At 38.3% G+C, this 16,043-nt stretch overlaps 1 protein-coding gene across 5 annotated transcripts in view; it reads left to right on the forward strand.

Moving 5' to 3' along the window:
• The window catches only part of LOC121292210 (serine/threonine-protein phosphatase 2A 56 kDa regulatory subunit gamma isoform), a 153,807-nt gene that overhangs the window by 110,789 nt on the left and 26,975 nt on the right, over positions 1-16,043 (forward strand). For all 5 annotated transcript variants that reach the window (XM_041213893.1, XM_041213894.1, XM_041213895.1 and 2 more), the window contains 5 exons: positions 6,771-6,879; positions 11,653-11,706; positions 12,479-12,649; positions 12,881-13,008; positions 14,733-14,834. In XM_041213893.1, coding sequence (XP_041069827.1) covers positions 6,771-6,879; positions 11,653-11,706; positions 12,479-12,649; positions 12,881-13,008; positions 14,733-14,834 — 564 coding nt within the window. The remainder of the gene's footprint in view (positions 1-6,770; positions 6,880-11,652; positions 11,707-12,478; positions 12,650-12,880; positions 13,009-14,732; positions 14,835-16,043) is intronic.

The raw sequence follows: 16,043 nt of genomic DNA on the forward strand, positions 1-16,043 counted from the left end.
TGTTTTTAAAACTGAACTCAGCAGCATGGGTTGCTGAGTTCATAAGTTCAATGAATACAGATTCAAGACAGTGGCAGATCTTCTAGATCTCCATGATATAGCAACGCAGTGCACACGTCTTTGGCTTCTTTGAACGGTACATTGGTGAATAGGCTAGCAATGTTGAATAAGCACATGGACACGGCATTGCTATCAATATGCAAGTCCTGTATGGTCTTCGCCAAGGTTAAGGAATCCTTCAATAAGTATGTGGAAACCTTGATCAAAACTGGTTGTAGCAACTCATCCAATCATTTGGCCAATTTATGTTGTGCAGAACTAGTCACAGACAAAGATAGGGTGTAAAGGCCCATTTTATCTCAGTGAGAATAAACAAACTTTCCAGTCGAGTGCGCACACTTAGAGTGTTCACAGCAACCGTGATGGTCAGGATAATCATCATTTCTGGGGAGATGCATCATATGTATATTTGAACACATTGTTTATTTGCAAATTTATTTACCATGTTCTACAGTATTTCCAGCTATATGTTTATAGTAGAAGAAATGCATGATCTGCACTGGTGTATTGTTGACATGGAAATTACTGAACTTGTAGCTCTTTTCCGAGAAGTGCATTATTATAATTTATATAGAAAATACTTTATTCTAGGTGGTTCTTGGTCACCAGGCGCTTTGTACTTAAAGACCTTTTTGAATTCAATTTTTATTTCCAGTTTAGAAGCTTGTACTTATTTAGTGTTAAAAATAAATCGGACCCAAAAACTTGAATGAACACACAAAACCTATTAAAACATTAAGTGTCACTAAAATTCACGCAAGAGACTTTTTAAAAGAATAAAAGTGAAAATCTGCAGTTATGTAATTCCAACAGCACTATGTGGCTCATTCTCAGCTTTTTCCTTAACTTCTAGATGATTTTCAAAAATTAAAATTGAACTCATGTAAATTATTGTCGCTATTGTCACTATGATGGTGGAATATTAATTAGTTTGTTTCATAAACCATGCATAAGAGAACAATTGCAATGTTTCTAGTAATTCTGACTTCGTGTTTGAAGACTTCAGTCATGCATCAGTTTGGCATTTACATGCTTCATAGGTCAGAATGAGAATGATATTTGCTGTATTAGAATAAAGCCTTTACAACAATACGTAATATATCCAGATTGTAAAAACTCTAAATAGTGTATCCTTCATTTCTTGTCAAGTTGTTAGAGATGCAAAGTGAAGAATATATTTTATCTAAATAGTGAATTAATTAGCAGCTTTGTCCTGTATGGGTCAAACTTCTTGAGTGTCATTGGAACTGCATTCATCCAGGCAAGTGGAGAGTATTCCGTCACACTCCTGACTTGTGCCTTGTAGATGGTGGACAGGCTTTGGGAGTCAGGAGGTGAGTTACTCACCACAGGATTCCTAGCCTCTGACCAGCTCTTGTAGCTACAGAATTATATTAGGGGGGGAATCAGCGATGGTAATGCCATTGAATGTCAAGGGGCAGTGGCTAGATTCTCTCTTGCTGGAGATGGTCATTGCCTGGCACTTGTGTGGCACAAATGTTACTTGCCACTTGTCAGCCCAAGCCTGGATATTATCCAGGTCCTGCTGCATTTGGACATGGACTGCTACAGTATCTAAGGAATAACAAATGGTGCTGAACAATGTGCAATCATCAATGAACATTCCCACTTCTGACCATATGATTCATGGAAGGAAGGTTATTGATGAATCACCTGAAGATGGTTGGGCCAAGGGCACTACACTGAGGAACTCCTGCAGTAATGTCCTGGGACAGAGATGATTGACCTCTAACAGCCACAATCATCATCATTTGTGCTAGGTATGACTCTAACCAGCGGAGAATTTTCCACCAATTGCCTTGACTGCAGTTTTACTAGGGTTCTTTGGTGCCACACTTGGACAAATGTTGCCTTGATGAGAAGGGCAGTCACTCTTGTCTAATCTCTGGAGTTCAGCTCTTTTGTCAAATGTTTAAAGCAAGGCTGGAATGAGGTCAGGAGCTGAGACACCCTGGTGGAACCTAAACTGAGCATCAGTGAGAAGGTCATTGCTAAGCAAGTGCTGCTTGAAAACGCTGTCGATGACCCTTTCCATCACTTTACTGATCGGGAGTAGACTGATGGGGCGGTAATTGACTGGGTTGAATTTGTCTTGTATTTTGCATACAGGACATACCTGGGCAATTTTCCACATTGCCGGGTAGATGCCATTGTTGTGGCTGCACTGGAACAGCTTGGCTAGGGGTGCAGCAAGTTATGGAGCACAAGTCCTCAGTACTATTATCGGGATATTGTCAGGCCCCATAGCCTGTGCATGATCCAGTGCCTTCAGCCATTTCTTGATATCACTGTGGAGTGAATCGAATTGACTGAAGACTGGCATCCCTGGGGGCCTCCGGAAGAGGCCTAAATAGATCATCCAATTGGCACTTCTGGCTGAAGGCTGTTGCAAATGCTTCAGCCTTATCTTTTGTGCTGATGTGCTGGGCTCCCCCCTCATTGAGGATGGAGATATTTGCAGAGCCACTGCCTCCAGTTAGTTGCTTAATTGTCCTCCTCCATTCACGCTTGGATATGTCAGGACTGCAGACCTTACATCTCATCTGTTAGCTGTGGAATCATTTAGTTCTGTCTATTGCTTGTTTCATGAACACTTAAATCACAGGAAATGGTTCATCTTCAGGGACTGAGAACATTTTGGAAGAATTTGTTTTAAAAGGCACTGTCCCTTAAAGGGGTTAATGCAGAACTCTGATTGCTATTCCTGGAAAAAGCATCCTTTTACAAGAAAAGGTAATTAAGCAGTTTTGTAGAAGTTGGAAACCACTTGACCCGGACTATGTACAAAAGGGGTCACATGTGATTTATGGCTCTAGAAAAGATACATGCCTGGAAAAACTGTTTAAAAGTTGGTTTTGGTTTGAGAAGGAAAAGGACCAACTGCTTGTGAAAGGAAAGACAGCCTTTTTTGCAGTCCAAAGCCGGTCCACAGCCGGAAGTGAATATAAGCTGTTCCTAAGTTGCCACATGCTGGAATAGGGTACCTGTGAGAGTTCCTTGAATCTGCCTGAAAAGCAGTGCAAGAGTCATCAACTGTTCTGCAGCTTGGTGCTGAGAGGCCAACCGTTTAACCCAGGCACCATATCAAGGACTCCACCATGTTTCCTTTTCCCTTGAACCATTGACTTTTAACCTTTGGCAGAGTTCCTCCATTTTTATTTTGTGAGAGAGAGAGAAATACTGACTTAGGGTATGTTAAGAGTAATCAGTATACTTTTGTTAGAAAATAGAGAGAGTTTAAGTTCTATTTGTAGGTATAGGAATTTTTTTTAGCTTTAATGTTTAAGTTTGATTTATATTTCTATGTATTAAGAAAAGTCAAATGGAGTTTTAATTTCACTTTTAAGAAAGTGCTTGCATTTCTAATGAGCGTTTACGACTTAAGAAGTTAAACGAGTAGAAGAATTGCATTGTTGCCTAACAACAGGGGGCCAAAGAGGCAGGCCCCTCCCACAGACACACACACAAGAGAAACAGCAGTTTGTTTTCGAAGCTGTTAGAGTTCAGTTAGTTTGGAAGACAGCTGCCAAACAGAAACCACCTAGAAGTGGCAGAAAGCCACCTCCAAGTTAAAGTTGGTTGAAAGTAGCTGATAGAGAGAGAGATTGGAGCAACAGGGACAGATAGCCAGTTCCAAGCTAAGAAAAAGCTCCAAAAAACCAGGGGGTAGAAACAGGGGAAAGTCCAAAGCAGACCTTCTAGTCAAAGAAAGGACAGGAACCTGGAAAAGGTCCTGTTAGGTGAAGTTGAGAGTGAGGGGCAGAGAGAAAGGCTTCAAGCTGCAGATTTAAAGAGACAAAAGCTGCAGAAAGATTTAAAGCGAGAACAGCTTGTAAAAGGCAAGAGGGTCCAAAGAGACAACTGAAGATCTGTAACTCTTTACCACTGCTTCACTTGAACGTAGCACTGTTGACGGCTGAGTTGGTGAGAGAGAGCGTATGGAAGACAGCTTGAACGCATGTGGTGACCCAGGGAAAAGGAACATCTGAAGGAGAGTTCGAAACCCTGGAGGTGAACCCTTGTGGAAGGCGTTTGAGAGAAAGCGTTGGTTTGAGAGAAGATTCCAAGGCGAGGTCTGGGAGAGTGGAGATTGGAAACGCTCGTGTGAAAGACGCAGTGCAGTTAGACCATTTGGCTCACGGTGTGACAAGCGTCTGGGGGGAGTTGATGAGAGATCCATAGTATCTGGTTAAGGTGGCATCTGTCGCTTGGTTTACGTGTGGGGTGTCTGACCACAGGGTGCCATTGATTTACATGGACTGTGTACTTATTGTGGACATTAGAGTATAAGAAAGCTTTTGTAACTTGTGTTATCCTTATAAATCTGTATATATTTGTAAAGGTATAGTTGCTGGTGAAGGAGTATCGTAATATAGTTCATTTCTTGTTTAATAAATGTTTTATTCTTTTATTAAAAGTTCATTAGCTGACTCCTGTGACTCTTCAGTAACTACTCTCCACATATCTAAACAAACAAATACAAGTTAGGATCTATCAAGCTGGGTTCCCCTCTGGGATCATGCTTGTTCAGAGAGAACCTCAGCTGGGGATGGTAATATTTTAATATTCTGTACTGTATGTTAATAAGCTTTGCTGTTCTATTCAACAAGACTGGTTTTATAATAAACTAATAAGTTTGTTGTTTATTGAAAGCAGTCTGGCTAAAGCCACTTTTATTCTGGGTAACAGTAGCAAAGGTAAATGATTGGCCATTTTGGTAAATGAATCGAACTTTTAAACTAATGGTGCGACCTGTGGAGTGATGAGGCTAGTCCTCCCATCCCGGTCATAATACTTGCTGCTTATGCTGTTTGGCATGCAAGTAGTCCTGTGGTGTAGCTTCACCAGGTTGATGCCTCATTTTTGGGTATGCCTAGCGCAGCTCTTGGCATGCCCTCCTGCACTCTTCATTGAACCAGATTGGTCCTCTGGCTTAGTGGCAATGGTAGAGTGGGGGGCATGGTGGACCATGAGGTTACAGATTGTGGTTGAATACAATTCTGCTCCTGCCTATGGGCCACAGTGCCTCATGGTTGCCCAGTCTTGAATTGCTAGATCTTTTAAAAATTTACCCCATTTGGCATGGTGGTCATGCCACACAACATGGAGGATATCCTGAATGTGAATACAGAACTTTGTTTCCACAAGGACTACACAGTGGTCACTCCTATCAATACGGCCATGGACAGATGCTTCTGCGGCAGGCATGTTAGTGAGGATAAGTTCAAGTATGTTTTTCCCTCTTACTGGTTCCCTCACTACCTGCTGCAGATACAGTCTAGCAGCAAGGTCCTTTAGGACTTGGCCAGCTTGGGCTGCACTGGTGCTACTGAGCCACTCTTGGTGATGAACATTGAAGTCCCTCACCCAGAGTATATTCTGCACCCTTGCCACCCTCAGTGCTTCCTCCAAGCGGTGTCCAATATGGAGGAGACCTGATGAGTAGTCAGAGTTTGCAGTTCATCATGAATCCCAGAGTCATCAGTTTTAGCTGTAAGTACTCTCCAAGCGTGTATTTTCACTTGATGGGTGAGTCATTCACAAAGCATGTCAAGACTTGCTATTGTAAGCCCTGCTCTTTTTTCCTGTCCTGTCAATTGGTAAAGGAAGACTGACAACCAAAACCCCAGGAAACTATTTTGGACTATGAAAGTAAATCGAGTTACATGATATAAACCTCAAATATATATAAATTTGGAATTTAACTGAGGTACCATTCACAATAATCAATACTACTATTTTAAAGTAGTTAAGCAGTTTTTATTTATGCATGTTATTTTAGTGACAAGTAAAATTTTATGGTTTGTAACATTGCTTAATTATGTATTGGAAACAGAATACCTGCACTTTTGTGTTAGAGAGAATCATAGGAAAAATTGACAACTATCCTTCATCCCGTTTGAAAAGGATTTCTCCTGAAATAAAATGTTTACACGTTTTCAGGAATAACAACTGTTAGGCCGGAGTTATTTGTTCATTAGGAACAACATAAATTAGTTTAATTTTGTCTTAGATTTCTTGCTCTTCACTGTAAAAATTCATGCCAACCACATGGGGACAGCTACCTATTTGATATTATACATTAAGGCTTCTTTGGAATGGATGATATTTTTACTCGAAGCATTTCAGGTAAATGGAGATTTTAAGGTGACTTTTTGCTAATGTTGTACCACAGCTGTCCTCCGATCCGATTTTTGTTGCTAGTTAATAGTATTTTAGTCATGTATGACTTCTGTGACTAATTGTACACAACTATAGGAAGATGCAGTTAAAGAACTGAACTTCAACTCATCTGCAGCAATGCCACAGGAGATTTGCTAGTAGCCATTTATTTTCTTTCAAGTAATTGGAATAATTATAACTTATATCTCCATATAAGATGGAGTTGAAGATAATTTTTTTCTGAGAGTTGTTAGTCTGTGGAATTCACTTGCCCAAGGAATGGTGGAGGCAGGGTCATTGAGTATTTATAAGGCTGAGCTAGATAGATTTTTGATTGACAAGGGAGTCAGAGGATCTAGGGGGAATGCAGGAAAGTAGAGTTGAGGCCACAATCAGATCATCTATGACCTTATCAAATGGCAGAGCAGGCTTGAGGGGCCAACTAACCTACTCCTACCCTTAATTCATATGTTCATATGTTAGTTGTTTGAATACTTCATTGGCTAACTTTTTTTTTCTTGCTGCAGCATAATTAATGGATTTGCCTTGCCATTAAAAGAAGAGCACAAGGTTTTCCTGTTGAAAGTGTTGTTACCACTCCACAAAGTAAAATCTCTCAGTGTCTACCATCCACAGGTAATTTAAAAATGATATTCCATCACCTTAACTTTGGAAATCTTTTTAGAAAACAGCAGTTTTAAATTATGGTTGTTATTGATCAGAAAGACCTAGCAACGGGAGTTAACTTGATAACCCATTCCTGAAGTTTCTTCTTCCTTCAGAAATGTATCTAGTTTTCTGTTGAGCCGATTTCTAGCCACTTGCTTTAATTGCTTTTTATGGTGATTTACTGTACATGTATTATCTTTTTATGTGAAATAGTTCTGCGTGTATTTCAAATTACTGAATTATCCTAATCCTCTGGAACTTTTCCAGAATCTAAGGATTCTTGGAAGAATACTATCAGTGCATCCACTATCTCTAGCTATTTCCTTTAATATCCTAGGATGCAACCCATCAGGTCCAGGGCACTTAGCGGCCTTTGGCCCCATTAGTTTCCCTAGTACTTTTTCTCTAGTGATAGTTATTGTATTTATTTCCTCTTTTTTTGCCCCTTGATTATTTAGTATTTTTGGTGCTATTAGTGTCTTCTACTGTGAAGACTGATGCAAAGTATTTATTCAACTCCTCTGCTGTTTCCTGGTCCCCATTATTATTTCCCCAGCCTCATTCTCCAAGGGGCCTATGTTCACTTTGGCATCTCTTTTCCTTTTGTATATATTTAAAGAAGCTCTTACTGTCCGTTTTTATATTACTTCCTAGTTTACCCTCAAAGTTTATTTTCTCCCTCTTAATTGTTTTTTTGATCATCTTTTGTTGGCATTTAAAACGTTCCCAATCTTTGCCATATAGAATATTTTTTTCTTTCAATTTGATACTGTCCTTAAGTTCCTTGGTAAACCATGGTTGGTTTATCCCTTTCCTACAATCCTCCTTCTCACTGGGATATATCTTTGTTGTGAATTATGAGCTGTTTTCTTAAACGTTTGCCATTGCTTAACAACTGTCTTGTTTGCTAAACTCCTTTCCCAGTCCACTCCAGCCAACTCTGCCTTCGTTCCTATGTAATTACCCTTATTTAAGTTTAGCACAGTTGTTTCCGACCCAAGTTTCTCTCTCTCAAACTGAATGCTAAATTCTACCATGTTATGGCCGCTGTTTTCCAGGGGATCTTTTACTCTGAGATCATTTATTAAACCTGCCTCCTTACACATTATCAGATCCAAAATAGCTTGATCCCTGGTTGGATCCACAACATATTGTTCTAGGGAACTGTCCCGAATACACTTTATGAATTCTTGTTTGTGGCTACTTCTGTCAATTTGATGTTCCCAATCTACTTGAAAATTAAAGTCACCAGTGATTAATGTACTGCCTTTTTTACATGCCCTCATTATCTCCTGATTTATTCTGTCCCAACAGTATGGCTACTGTTAGGGGGCCTATAGACTACTCTCACCAGTGTCGTCTTCCCCTTGTTGTTTCTTACCTCCATCCATATGGATTCTACATCTTCCGATCCAAGAACATTTCTTGCTATTATACTTATTCCACCTCCTACTGACAAAGCTACCCCACTTCCTGCATGTCTTTCAAAAAGTCACATATCCCTGAATATTTAGTTCCCAGCTTTGATCTTCTTGTAACTATGTCTCCGTAATGGGTATAAGATCATACCTGTTAACTTCTATTTGTGCCATTAATTTATTTATTTTGTTCTGAATACTGTGTGCATTTAAGTAAAGAGCTGTTAATTTTGCCTTTTTATCATTTTTTTTCCCTCTTTGACCCTGATTGCTGCTTTTTTTATGTTTGTACATTCTATCCCTTCTTGTCACACTCTGGGTATCGTTACTTAAATAGCTGCCCAGCAATGCTGCCATATCCTTTTGCTTTGTAAGCTTGAGTATCCCTCTCCAGAATGTAATGCAGAATATCATTATGGAATTTCAAGTTGCCAATGCTTTACAAACCAACTAGGAATCCTGCGATTGTGATGTGACTTTTATAATTATCTTTATTGAAGGAGAAATGTTGTACTTGTGATCAGTTTTTTGGAAAAGAATTTCAACAAAAATACTTCTGCTTTTAACTTTGTCAAAAAGCCTTAGGTGTCACAGTATTTTAAATTTAAATAAAGATAAGCTTAAATCACTCAGCCTGTGATTCATTTTTCAAAACATGAAACAATACTTTTTGTGAAATTTGATAATGGGACCACTATCTTCAGACTGCTTGGAGTGGGGAACAGGAACTGCATCCCAAGCTCCCTAGCCTTACAAGCATACAGGAAAAGAATGTGCGCTGCTCTTCATTTTAAGTTAGAATAAAAAATACAATTTTGTAATCCCAGTGGCTCCACAGAATTGTAGTGGAGCAAGGGAGAGGGCAAATGATAGGTAATTGTGTTGTCTATGAAAACTTAACTTGAAGATTCCACTAATTATTATCCATCCTTCAAGTTTCCCCCTCAGTCAGATATTTAGCTCCGTTCAGGATAGACATGTTGGATTCTTTTGTGTCATCAGGATATTGTACCACCTTATTAGCTTAAATGAGTTTGCACATAGATTCTACTCTCTTCTGCCATGCCTTACTGGTAGAATTTTCACAAATTGCACAACCACACCTCCCTTAAAAGAGAGGGTGAAGAAGCAATTGTGTTTGAGGAGGTGGTGGTGTAATAATTGGATGGGTTAAACATAATGAGGGAGTTATTAAATTGTTTAGAATTCTTGAAAGTGGATAAGTCACAAGGCCCAACTGCACACTTCCCAGGCTAAGAGAGGCAAGGAAAATAATTAGCTAAGGAGATTCTGACCATCATTTTCCAATTGTCTCTGGCTAAAGACTTGGTGCCAGAGGACTGGAGGAATGCTAACATTGCACTGCTCTTTGAGAGAAAAGGACAGCCCAAGTAATTACCGGCCAGTCGGCCTAACCTCAGTGGCAAACAAATCATTGGAAAAAATTCTGAAGGCCTGTATAAATAAATATTTAGAAAGGCGTGGACTACTCCAAGATGGTCAGCAAAGATTTGTTGAGGGAAAGTCATTCCTGACTAACTTGATTGAACTTTTTTTAAGGATGGTCGAAGAAGGTGATGCTTTTGATGTAGTCTGCATGCTTTTGACATGGTTCCATAAGGTGGATTGATCAGAAACTCAAAAGCTTTTGAGATCCAAGGGAAAGTAGTAAGTTGGATCCAAAATTGATTCAGTGACAGGAAACAAAGGGTAAAGGTTGACAGGTGTTTTTGTCACAGGAGGGCTGTTGCCATTGGATGTCCAATGGCTTAGTACTAGTTTCATTATTTTTCATGGCGTATATCAATGATTTAAACATAAATGTAGGGAGCATGATTAAGAAGTTTGCAGATGATTCGAAAATTTTCTGTTTGGTTGAAACTGAGGAAGAAAGTTGATCGCTGCAGGAATATAATCAATGAACAGTCAGTTGTACAGAAAAGCAGCAAATGGAATTCAACCCAGAGGAGTATGGTGTAGGCAAGGGAGGACATCATAAATGGTAGGATATTGAGAAGTGTGGAGAGACCTTGGAGTGCTAGTCCACAGGTTCTTGAAAGTAGCAGGACAGGTAGATAAGGTGGTTAAGAAGGCATATGGGATACCTTCCTTCATTGGCCAAGGCGCGCATTAAAAGAACAGGGAGATTATTCTAGAACTATAGGAATCCTAGTTAGACTGCACGTAGAGTACACATCTAATCACTGTACTACATAAAGGATGTTGGTATGGAGGAGATTTACAAGGATGTTGCCAGGAATGGAGAATTTTAGCCCTGAGGAAAGATTGGATAGGCTGGGGTTGTTGCCTTTGGAATAGAGGAAGGTGAAGAGAGGATTTAATTGAGGCATATTAAATTATGAGCTGCCTAAATGGAGTGGATAGGAAGGACCGATTTCTCTTAGAGGGCTAGAAAGATGATAGGGGAGTTCAGGAGTGCTTTTTTTCACCCAGAGGGTGGTAGATGTTTGGAGCTTGCTGCCTGAAAGGGTGACAAAGATAGAAACCCTCATCACGTTCAAAAAAAGTATGTGGATAAGCACTTGAGGTGCTGTAGCCCACAGCTATGAACTAAGAGCTTGAAGGTGAGATTAGACTAAATAACTTTTTGTGGCTGGTATGTACGTAATGAGCAGAATGGCCTCCTGTACTGTACGTTTTTATGTTTCTAATTCATAGTTGAAAGTTTGATTTTTCTTTTACTGTACTCACTTTCAAAAAGCACTTGTTCCTTGACTTTATTACTGATATGTTAGACATGTTGAGTAGTGTGATGCAGCTACATAATATGAAATAAACTATGCTGCTGAGTGATAGGATGGAATCTAATCTTGGGATAGTGTCAGATTCTAATGTTCTGTGCCACATTAGATTGCAAATTTGCACCCACACTTCTATACATTTGCTGTGTAGTTAGATGGATGCAAAATTGTTCCCAAAAGTCGGTAAAACTGGGAACCTAATTGCTTGCACTCAGTGTGTATGTTTTCCAGTATCCAACTAAAGAGTAGTTTGGTACAATTTGAAGCAGGTCGTTTACTGAGGTGAAAATTACTCAGCACGAAGAGGACTCATCCTCCAGTCTTCCCTGATCCCAGCCAGCATCATCTACACACTAATGTAGTATCAAATACTACAAAAGTTGAAGTACAATAGAATACTGTACTGGAGCTATCTGATTCCACATACATGTATACATCTGTTTGAAACATATATCCTCCTGTGTGATACGTCACTTATCAGACAAATTATGAAAATTAGTGCATATAAAAGGAGATATAATATGCAATGTTTTAACCTGTTGATTCTTTCCTTCATTTAGCTGGCATACTGTGTGGTGCAGTTCCTTGAAAAAGACAGCACTCTTACTGAACCTGTGAGTTTGCCATAATATTTTATAATATGTGCTTGCATTTCTTTTGAAAGGGGTTATTCTGTTTTGTTTGAAGATTTTGAAGAATGCATTTTTGGAAATGCCGAATTATTTTTAAGTGTTCATAATGTGTTCTAAATTTACTTATGAAATACTTAGCATCCTGAGCTTGCACTTCCATTTAAATAAATATCAGAATTAAATTTTAGTTGATCTGTTCTAATTTGGTTAACCTGTTTTAAAAATCTGCTGTGATGAGTATTATGTATTTTGGTTAGAGTTTTACTATCATGAGCAGGTCATGATTTCTGCCTTGGAAAATCGTAGTTATAATTGCATTAATTACCTTTTCATCCCCATATCAATAGGAAATATGTTCCAGTTAATTGGTGCACTTATTGCTATATAAAATGCATTTATTGGATAGTATGCAAAATATCTAATGTAGTGAGAGGTTTCTTATTTAAAGAACAGTGGCTACTAATTAGATGTGCAAAATACATGGTGGTTATATGGCTTCATTGGACCATTGCATGATGCTGTTCATGCCAGCTGATAATCATAAAATAGTCTCAGAATGCTGAAAGATGTCACTTCATGGCTGTCAGCGGAAAACAATTAATGTTGAGATACAATCATTGTATTGAAAACAAGCCTAGTTTAATTATGTTTTCATTCAAAAGCTGAACTTTTCTTATATTGGCTACTCTAAGGTTCTTGATGTGTTTCAGAATTTTCAGATTATTCAGCTCCAACACAGTTTTGACTTTTCTAGGTTGTTATGGCATTGCTCAAGTACTGGCCAAAAACCCACAGTCCAAAGGAAGTGATGTTTCTAAATGAATTGGAGGAGATTTTAGATGTAATTGAACCATCAGAATTTGTAAAAGTCATGGAGCCCCTATTTCGACAGCTGGCTAAGTGTGTTTCCAGTCCACATTTTCAGGTGAGCAGTAAGTTGTTTAGAAAAGAATTTGGATAATTCTCATGCTTTCACATTAATGCAAGCTAATTTAAAGCAAGAAGCATGACAGTGACCAAACTTTTAAAATGGACTGTATGAAGTAATAAAGGTTTATGTTTACCTTTTCTGTATAAAAATGTTTTAATTTCTTTTAGTTGCAAGTAGTGTCCACTACAATTTTATTCTCGTTTTGGTCTGCATTCTTTGATCTAGGTGGCCGAACGAGCCTTGTATTATTGGAATAATGAATACATTATGAGTCTAATCAGTGACAATGCTGCCAAGATCTTGCCCATTATGTTCCCGTCCCTATACCGTAATTCAAAGACTCATTGGAACAAGTAAGTGGACCACTGTATTATGTTATCCCTAGCTTTTCATAAGCTTTATGTAAAAAGAATAATAATCTCTTTTGAAATAAATTGTAATAAAATAGTTCAATGAAGAATAATAAAGGCACAAATATTAATAAGAAATTTCTCTGATTTTGATTTTCACACTGGTATATTGATTATTAAAATTGATTATTAAATTCACATGAAATAATTCCAGGTTTTTATTCCGGCAATTTGGAGCATAAATATTCTATTTATATATTTTAATTATCTAACTGGGTAGTTTTTAATTTTGCAAGATGTTGTTTCATGCAAATAAGCTGAAAGCACTTCTATAGGAACTGAAGAAGGCAATTCAGCCGCTCAACCTGGAGTCTGTTCCACCATTCAGTTAGATCATGGCTGATCTGTTCCTCAACACCACTTACCTGCCTTGGTCCGTATTGCTCAATACCCTTATCTGACAATCTATTGACCTCAATTTGGAAAGGTTCAATTGATCCAATCTTTTGGATTTGCAGCCACAATTTTTTTGGAGGGAGAGTTCCAGATTTCTACTTTTTGTGTGGAGAAATGCTTCCTGATTTCACTCCTGATTGGCCTGACTAATTTTCAGATTATGCCTCCTGTTCTTGATTTTCCCCATCAGAGGAAATCATTTCCCAGTCAACTCCTTTTATCATTTTAAACATGTCAATTGGATCACCCCGAGTCTTCCAAACTCCAGGAAATGCAAGCCAAAATTTTGTAACCTGGCTTCATAATTTAATCCTTTTAAACCCTGGTATAATTCTGGTGATTCAGTGCTGTCCTGCCTCCCAATTTGTATTTGCCAAATTAAATAGATTGGAGTTCAGTATTCAATAGTACTTACTTAAATCCCACTTTAAAGTATGGCTAATTCCATAATAGAAGGCAGAGAGAGGATCTGTTCTGAACATTGCTATATAGGTCCACCATATACATTTGAAAGTTTAAAATAAACTTGCTGCTTGCAGGCGACCATTTAGGAGCACACAGCATACGTTCAAAAAGTTTAATTTTAAGCATGTAATTTTGGCCCTAATTGCTGATTACCATAATTGAACATTGCCTGGAAACGGTAGTACTCTGATGCTGTTTAGATGCAATTTTCATGGAGCAATACAAGTTCCTGGATTTGCTAGCTATGCAATTAGATAGAAAACACATTTGTTGGGTTTTTTTAGTTCCTGTGATCTGTAGCTTTAAATGTTTTTGATGCAATAGTTTTAAACTTTTAAAATTTAAATTTTAAAATTTATTTCTTTTTGGCCTTATGCTGTGTGTAGGGAAATTTGATAGACTGGTTTGAAAGTATATGTTAACAGCAAAGTGAGATTTTGACATTACTTTTGTTAACTTATAAAGTGAACTTGCACATTATTATAAATGGAAATAGAGCTACTAAAATATTTCTGTTTTAGAAGTATGATATTGTTAGATTTAGTGTTATTACAAATCAGTATTTTAGATTATTCTCAACTGAAAGCTTTGGGAGTAATTTTTGTCTCACCCGCCCAGTGGAAAAATTGGGCAGGCGAAAGCAGGACTTTTAACATCATATTTATTAATGTGCACTTCAAATTCTGAATAAGATATACACATTTTTAGTTCCACAATATAGCTAATGTTTTGTAATATAGGCCTATTACATGGAGGAGAGCACTGTTAAGCATTTTTGAGATTTAATTAATGTTTTATGAATATAGGACTATCCATGGATTAATCTACAATGCTCTGAAACTCTTTATGGAAATGAATCAGAAACTATTTGATGACTGCACCCAACAGTTCAAAGCAGAAAGGCAAAAGTAAGTTTAAACTGTGTCTATCCATCTATCTAACTCTGTGTACAGATCTCACTCTCACAAAGTTGTTTACCATGCATTTGATGTCATACAGTTCTTGCACAGTTGGCCTAAACTTGTATTCTTAAAACAACAAACAACAAAAGAATCCGTGGTGATTGCACCAATCAGCAAACAGAACAGTACACCGTTCCTCAAAGTTTATTTTATAATACATATGTTTGCATCAATTTAAATAAAATGGGCTAAACTATGAGGAAGCGGGATCTGTAAGGTGAAAATGGAGTAAATATTAGCAAGTAAAATGGTCTCCAGTTTCTGTGGTGTTCTGTATACCGGGATGCACCCTTTATAAACTATAAGCATAAAGGTTGAAGAGAGCTCCAAAGGGAGCATAGCTGGCCTGCAAAATAAATAATATGCTCAACTGTAAAAGTCTGGAGAGGTATGTAGGCTGTACCTGGGATGTTGATTGGCCCTGCAGTCATCCTTCTCCCTCTGTACTTGAATGGAATATGACTTGTCAAATGGTCTTTAGTTCCACTTAAGCTGAGCCTTTGTGGCTATCTCTATTATTTCTGGAAGCTAGTTTGGTGACATACTTCTGGCCCCAATTGGAAATCATGGAGAGACTTACCATAGCGGAACTGGGTATCCATGACACTTGATATTGGGTCTTATGAGTAAAAGATACAGCATGATGTAGGTCAGCTGAGATAAAGCTAGAAAATAAACAAGGATGGGCAATAATGATAGTAAGTGATAGGCGAGGTAAGTGAAAGTAGAAGTCATTACATTCTAACGGCAAAATTCCTGATAAATCACTTTCCATAAAAGATATAAGAACAAGTAGGAGCAGGAATAGGCAATTTGGCCACTCAAACCTGCTCCATCTTTCAATAAGAACATGGCTGATCTGATTGTGGCCTTAACTCAATTTTCCTGTCTGCCCACCAATCCCCTGCCAACCCATGTCTCCCTTATCAAAAAACTTGGCCTTGAATATATTCAATGATCCAGCCTCAACTGGGGAAGAGAATGCTAAACAATAACGATCCTCTGAGAGAAGAAATCTCTCCTCTTAAATGGGAGACCCCTTATTTTGAAACTGTGTCCCCTAGCTCTACATTTCTCCCACAAGAGGAAAATATCATCTCAGCATCTACCCAGTCAACCCCCCTCAGAATTGTATATATTTCAATAAGACCACCT

The sequence above is a fragment of the Carcharodon carcharias genome, chromosome 20 (genome assembly GCF_017639515.1).
Source record: "Carcharodon carcharias isolate sCarCar2 chromosome 20, sCarCar2.pri, whole genome shotgun sequence".
Lineage (NCBI taxonomy): Eukaryota > Metazoa > Chordata > Chondrichthyes > Lamniformes > Lamnidae > Carcharodon > Carcharodon carcharias.